Here is a 6399-nt window from a genome sequence, read left to right on the forward strand (position 1 = left end):
TATAAATAAGAAAATTAATTAAAAAATAAATTAATAATGGTACAATAGTCTTTTTAGGTAACACAGGGACCAAATGTGCAACAAAAATAAACAGTAGGGACCATCCGAGTTTAAAAAAATAAGTTAACGATCAAACACACAAATTTTCCAAAACCACATGGACCATTTTTGTAATTACTCTTACTTTTTGTTTTATTTATATTTGGGTAATAATATATTTTTTTTACATCTAGATAACGAACTTGTTGAAAGTGTTAATATATGACCATTATGACCGGATGTAACCTGCTATAGCAAGTCATAATTATCATATGTGAACACTTCCAAAAATTTCGTTACCTAAATATATAAAAAAATATAATTATCCGGATGTATACAAACCAAAAAGTTGAGTACCTTAACAAGTCATATCCTCTTTTTAGAAAAAAAAGGGAGAGAATAGTTTGTATGGCTAAATTTTACCAAAATTGAAATGCTTTCTTCGAATCACTACATTTTTTTGAAGCTATATAGTATATTCTTTATTAGGTGTAACACCCGTGTATTATATGAGTTTATTAAAAATAAAAATTTAATATTAATATATAAACATTAAATATTTAATAAAATAATATTTTTCAATAACAAAATGTAATCTTTTGAAACATTTATGAAAGAAATCAAATCTTTTGGAGAATTTATGAGAATTTATTATCAAATTAATAAAATGATAACCTTATATATATATATATATATATATATATATATATATATATATATATATATATATATATATATATATATATATATATATATAACCCATTAGAATTTTTTAGAAATTTATTTTAAAAAAATTGAAATCTGACAAGTGGAAAATCACAATTCTAAAAATCCTAAGAAGATGACAAATGGGATGACATAGGATTTCGTCAAACAGCTCAAGAACCTCTCGCAATTTAAAAAGCCCTATTCCTCGTGTCGCAATCTCGATTCGTCCATCGTTTTTCTTGGCTGACGCTGGTCCTAGGGCTTTCTTTTTTCTTTCCAATTCTTCCAAATCAAATCCCCCGATTCTTCCTATTTTTGTTTTTCATATTTCGGATTCTAGGGTTTAAAGTGCTGACTTTGATTACTACTTTTTCTTTGAGAATTGGATTAATTAAGCCTTTTGGGAGTTCAATTGTTTGATTTCCGGTGCATGGTACATGCACAACTTTTGTATTTGAAGTGGGATGAATAGTGTGTTCAGCGAACAGATACTTGCAGACAAGCTATCGAAGCTTAACAGCACACAGCAGTGTATTGAAAGTATCCTTCCTATATGGTTTTCTATCAGTTTATCATATTCCTGGCTACAGTTTGCATTCATTTCTTCTTCCAATTGATTCTATCTGGTAGCTGTAGTTTGCAATTTTCCTTTGATCTTGAATGTGGCTCGTTGTATGCACGAAAACTAGTCGTTGTAAAACAGATCGGTATTTGTTTAATTATGAATATCTCTGGCTGCGCAGCTTATAGATCACTCATTAAAGTGCTTATTAGTCAAGTTTCGCTTACACCTTTAGATACTTGTATCTAATTTCGTAGTAATTTTTGTATTCTATTTGGGAATACCTAAAAGGCTGAGTTTGCCGAAAATTGAACACCCATTGTTCTACTTATCTTTCCCAGTTGGATCAGATGAAAATCTTTGTATAATTTTTTTTCACTACTTTGATAATGACTGTTGTAGCGGGAAGAACATGTAACTTGGCTCAAAATAAATTTTAGTGAAGGAAACTTTGCAATTCTTGCGTGATATCCCCAAATAAACATGTACAATTCTTGTAAAATGGTATGTACAAATGCATTATATAAATCTAAGTTTTGTTGATTCTTTACATTTGAGATATAATGAGATACTATAAATTTGCTCCTTGATGAAAAGTGAGTATGTGGTTTAGGTGAAGGATCAATGATGTTTAAAACAAATGAGGGCAAGTTTGTAAAATATTAGAACTTTATAAGAAAGCCTTCTTTCCCTAACTTTCTCTCTTTATTGTTATTTGCATGATAGTTTTGTGTTACATCTTGTTATCTTGACTGTGTATAGCATTGTCTCATTGGTGTATATTTCACCGAAGCAAAGCAGAAGTTGTTGTTAAGACATGGGAGAAACAGCTTCAGAGTTCTGAAGTGGCTCAGAAGGTTCCTCTTCTTTATCTTGCAAATGATATCCTTCAAAATAGCAGAAAAAAAGGAAATGAATTTGTATTTGAGTTCTGGAAGGTCCTCCCAGGAGTTCTCAAAGATCTTATTGAAAAAGCCGATGATCAGGGAAGAAAAGCTGTCAACAGATTGGTATGTATTACTATTGGTTAAATGAAAGAAATAGCAATGTACTTTTATCAATTTGTTTATTATAGCATCATACTTTTGTTTCTTAAACCTACCAAATTTTAGCAATGTATAATGTCCTAATAAGAATATTGAAAATACAATGCTTAACATGTCCAATCATCAAATTGGCATCCTGTAAAACTAGTTTTGAATTTTTTTTAATAATTCAATGTATATGTGAATGGTAGGTTGGTATTTGGGAAGAAAGGAAAGTGTTTGGATCTCATGCAAAGAACATAAAAGATGTCTTGCTTGGAATAGAATCGCCTCAACCCCTTGAGTTCACCAAAAAACGTCCCCGCTCTGTTAAAATTGTTAAGAGAGATTCAAGATCCATAAGAATGGTAAGGATACTAGGGCATTTACGTCTTTTTGTTACACAAATTGGACTAGACGACACTTGACAAGCTTTCTAAAGTTATTTTCAATAATTAGAACGACAAGGGCATTTACGTCTTTTGAATGAAAGTTCAAATTTTTGTCCCATTGATATCAGTATCAAGTATAGTATTAGTATCGGTATCAGTCGTTCCCAATACTAACATATTTTTTTAATAACTTTTTGGGATCAGAAACTGACGATTGGAAGTACAGCGGAGAGAATTGTCTCAGCTTTTCATTTAGTTGTCAGTGAACACCATGGCGAAGACGAAGAAATGAATAAATGCAAATCTTCTGTTCACCGTGTTAAGAAATTGGAAAAAGATATTGATTCGGCGTTAACGAATGGTAAGCTAATGATGCTAAAAAGAAATCACTTGCATCTTTCTACATATATATTGAATGACGACGACGAGGGCATTTTCGTCCTTTCACATATGAGAGATCGAGAGTGAGTCCCTTGTCTCACCTTGTCATGTCATGTCTGTCCTATAATGTAGTACAACCTTGTTTTGTCATGTCATGTCATACAGTACAACATGTCCTGTTATATGTCATGATAGTACATGTCTTGTCATGTCCTGTCTTGTCCTATAATGTAGTACAGCATGTCCTATCTTGTGATGCAGTATGAGTCGACTTGTTATGTCATGTCTTGTCCAGGTTAAAATTAAAGTTAAAAAGTTACCTAGTGACATAAGCACATTTTATGATTGTCTTTAATGGTGTTTACTTAAAATGCAGCAAAGGATCCAAAGAGGAAGACTTTATCTAAAGAATTGGAGGAAGAAGAAAATCTTTTGAAGCAGTGCATTGAGAAACTTAAAGTTGTTGAAGCAAATAGATTAGCCCTTGTTTCTCAGTTGCGTGATGCACTCAATGATCAGGTATTGTATTACTCTTTCAAAATTCAAAATTCAAAATTCAAAATTTAAATTTCATTATTTTTTAATGTGAATATTATCTTTTGTTGTTACATATTATACTTTCAGGAATCCGAGTTGGAGAATGTTCGCACTCAAATGCAGGTTTGTGTTACTCAATTACACATCTTTTTTTTTTTTTAAATGCAAAAAATAACAATGTACTTTCATTTGTCCAGGTGGCACAAGCACAGAGACAGGAAGCGGAAGCTATGCGGAAGCGGCTAGATGATATAAACTATGTGGCGGAAACAAAACCAACCACCGCCACACCGCCAACATCTTCCACCGCCACCACCACTCCACCACCACCTGCCGCTGCAGGATCTAAAAAGTCCGCCGCTGATATAGCGGCGGAAGTTGCCGACCGCCTTGCCGCCTCCACCTCCTCCCAATACATCATGTCATCTGTCCTTTCTTCATTTGCAGCCGAACTTACAAACAACAATTCCGTTTCACAACCAGAATCACCACCACTTCCCACCGATCACAACCACTTTATGCCGCCACAAATGGCGGCAAGCACCCCATACCAAGCAGTTTTAATACCCTCCCAACCTCAATACCATACACAACAATATCTCCAACCCTCCAGCGGGATTGTGACATCCTATACATATAGTGGCGGCCCTCCACCGCCGCCACCACCACCACCGGCTTATATGATGAGTCCGATTGTCCCTATGCAGATGACCCACCAGCAGCCAATGCCGCCTCAGCAACCGCCAGCTTTCCGGCCACTTCCTCCGTTTTTTGCACACCCTCATCAATCCCAGTGATGGATATGCTATTTTGATGATTATTTGTGGGTTTGTTGAGAAAATATTGATAGTGCCGGGTGGAAGGTAGTTTTTTTTTTGTTATGATTTGTTAGGACTAGGATGACGTGGCGATGTTGGCACCCTATTTGGTTGTTATAGTGTGTTTTTCTTGTTTTTTTAGTCAGGATCGAGGTATAAGTATACTGTACATTTGGTGGTTAAAAGGCAGCTTACAATTTTGTATCCAAATATTTTTCATGTCTCTGGCTACACACAAAGAGCTACATCCTCAACCCCAAGAGGTTTTCTTGATTCTATTTTAATTGAATGAAGCAGGAATCCAACAATAGGAACAATCATTGGCAAATTCCAGACCCAAAAGAATAATTAAGCGTCCGGCCCGTTATGAGGGATAAGTACGTTGTATCGGGTGTCAGAGCTAATTTCTAGCTCGGTTTATTTGCGCGTTGTTCATTTTTCATTTAGTTCTGTTTTCTAGCTTATGATTAGGATTTGCAACTCATATAGATTGATGTAATGTATTTTTTTTCCTTAAGTTATAATGTCTGTAGTTTGCGGACTATATTTGCAAGTTTCTATAGCAGAAAAGGTGGACCAAACGTTTGCAGTCTGCAATAAGATTCTGTTTGTTTTTTAATGGCTGCAGTCTGCTTAAATAAATTTAATTTTAAATAAATTGATTGTACAAACTTAAAATGGTTTTTCAACAAACATATATATGATTTCATATCATAAACATAAACAAAAAAAAACTACACATATACATCATGAACTTACATTTTCAGCAAAAAGACTCACAAATAAACACCATTATTTTATAATTTTAGCAATAAAAAAAGATTTACATCATTATTTCGTATTTTCAGCAAAAACCAATATTTGAACATCATTATTGACATTTTCAGCACAAAACAACATATAAACATCATTATTTCAGCAAAAAATAACATATACACATCAACATTTCAAATTTCCAACAAGATACATCAAATAATATTGTGTTTCAGCAATTTTTAACACAAATTAAACAAGAAAGGCTACTTTTAGGAATGTTTTTGGATTTTCAGCTAGATTAAACAACTAATTTCAATAAAATGGAGAGTTTTTCAGCAAAAAATAATATTTAGTTTCGTATTAAAACAAGAAAAAAAACCAGAAATAGGAGAGATTTTTCTGACCTGTTTGTTTGCGTTTTCAACTGAGAATCCGACGAGTGGTCTGCCGGAGCCGGTGGTCTAATGGAGACGGTGGTGCGCCTGGTCTAGACAGCAGCGACGAGAGGAGGAGATGAGCTGAAGAAGACCAACAATGGAGGGGCTGTCGATTTTGAGGATACGATCGATTTTGAGGTTACGATCGATTTGAAGTAACGAGAAGCTAGCGACCGGAGTGGAAGTTGTAAGGGTGGCGGCAGGCGGCGGTTCTGATTGAAGGAGGAACGACGAAAGCTGGTGTTGGAGCGAGGCAAGAACGAACGAAGGCTGGTTGGAGGCTTCGAGGGTGGGAAGTGCATGAATGGTGGCGCCGATAGAACAAAAGCGTGTTTTTTTTGGGTTAAAAGCACTTTGCAGACCTTAAAAGAGGGTAATCCATGTCTGTGTGGTGAAGACCTCGCCCATACCTTTTTAGATCTGCACACTTCAAAAAAACAAACACACTACGAGGTAATATGTCTGTGCCGGTCTACGCCGCGTAGACAAAAGTGATATCACAGATTTGCCGCCAAAAAACCCCTTATAGTTCTTCTTTATCTCATGGGACAAGCCATCTTGAATTTCACTCAATCATTTGGTGCTATTATATTTTTTCCTCGCCATGCCTTCCCCTTAAGGAAGTTCCATACCTCGAAGGTAAACAGTAAACTTCTAACATTGAAGTTCCAACTTGCTTGTTCTTAGGAACTTACTATTCTTAAATATTTGTAACATCCTTAAAAAAATATTAAATTAACACTT

At 34.7% G+C, this 6399-nt stretch overlaps 1 protein-coding gene across 1 annotated transcript; it reads left to right on the top strand.

Moving 5' to 3' along the window:
• Positions 1-932: 932 nt before the first annotated feature.
• LOC111881123 (uncharacterized) lies at positions 933-4746 on the top strand. Its single transcript, XM_023877517.3, has 7 exons — positions 933-1287; positions 2072-2319; positions 2547-2702; positions 2931-3087; positions 3484-3626; positions 3732-3767; positions 3842-4746. The coding sequence occupies exons 1-7, from the start codon at positions 1212-1214 to the stop codon at positions 4439-4441; spliced, it is 1416 nt and encodes a 471-aa protein (XP_023733285.2). The 5' UTR covers positions 933-1211; the 3' UTR covers positions 4442-4746.
• Positions 4747-6399: the final 1653 nt, after the last annotated feature.

This window comes from Lactuca sativa, chromosome 5 (genome assembly GCF_002870075.4).
Source record: "Lactuca sativa cultivar Salinas chromosome 5, Lsat_Salinas_v11, whole genome shotgun sequence".
NCBI classification, from domain to species: Eukaryota; Viridiplantae; Streptophyta; class Magnoliopsida; order Asterales; family Asteraceae; genus Lactuca; species Lactuca sativa.

Bases quoted from the DNA above. Each gene is read 5' to 3' on its own strand.
- LOC111881123 (XM_023877517.3), top strand. From the start codon at position 1,212: ATGAATAGTGTGTTCAGCGAACAGATACTTGCAGACAAGCTATCGAAG. The intron at 1,288-2,071 runs GTATCCTTCCTA...GACTGTGTATAG, and splicing joins CACACAGCAGTGTATTGAAA to CATTGTCTCATTGGTGTATA. The intron at 2,703-2,930 runs GTAAGGATACTA...TTTTGGGATCAG, and splicing joins ATTCAAGATCCATAAGAATG to AAACTGACGATTGGAAGTAC.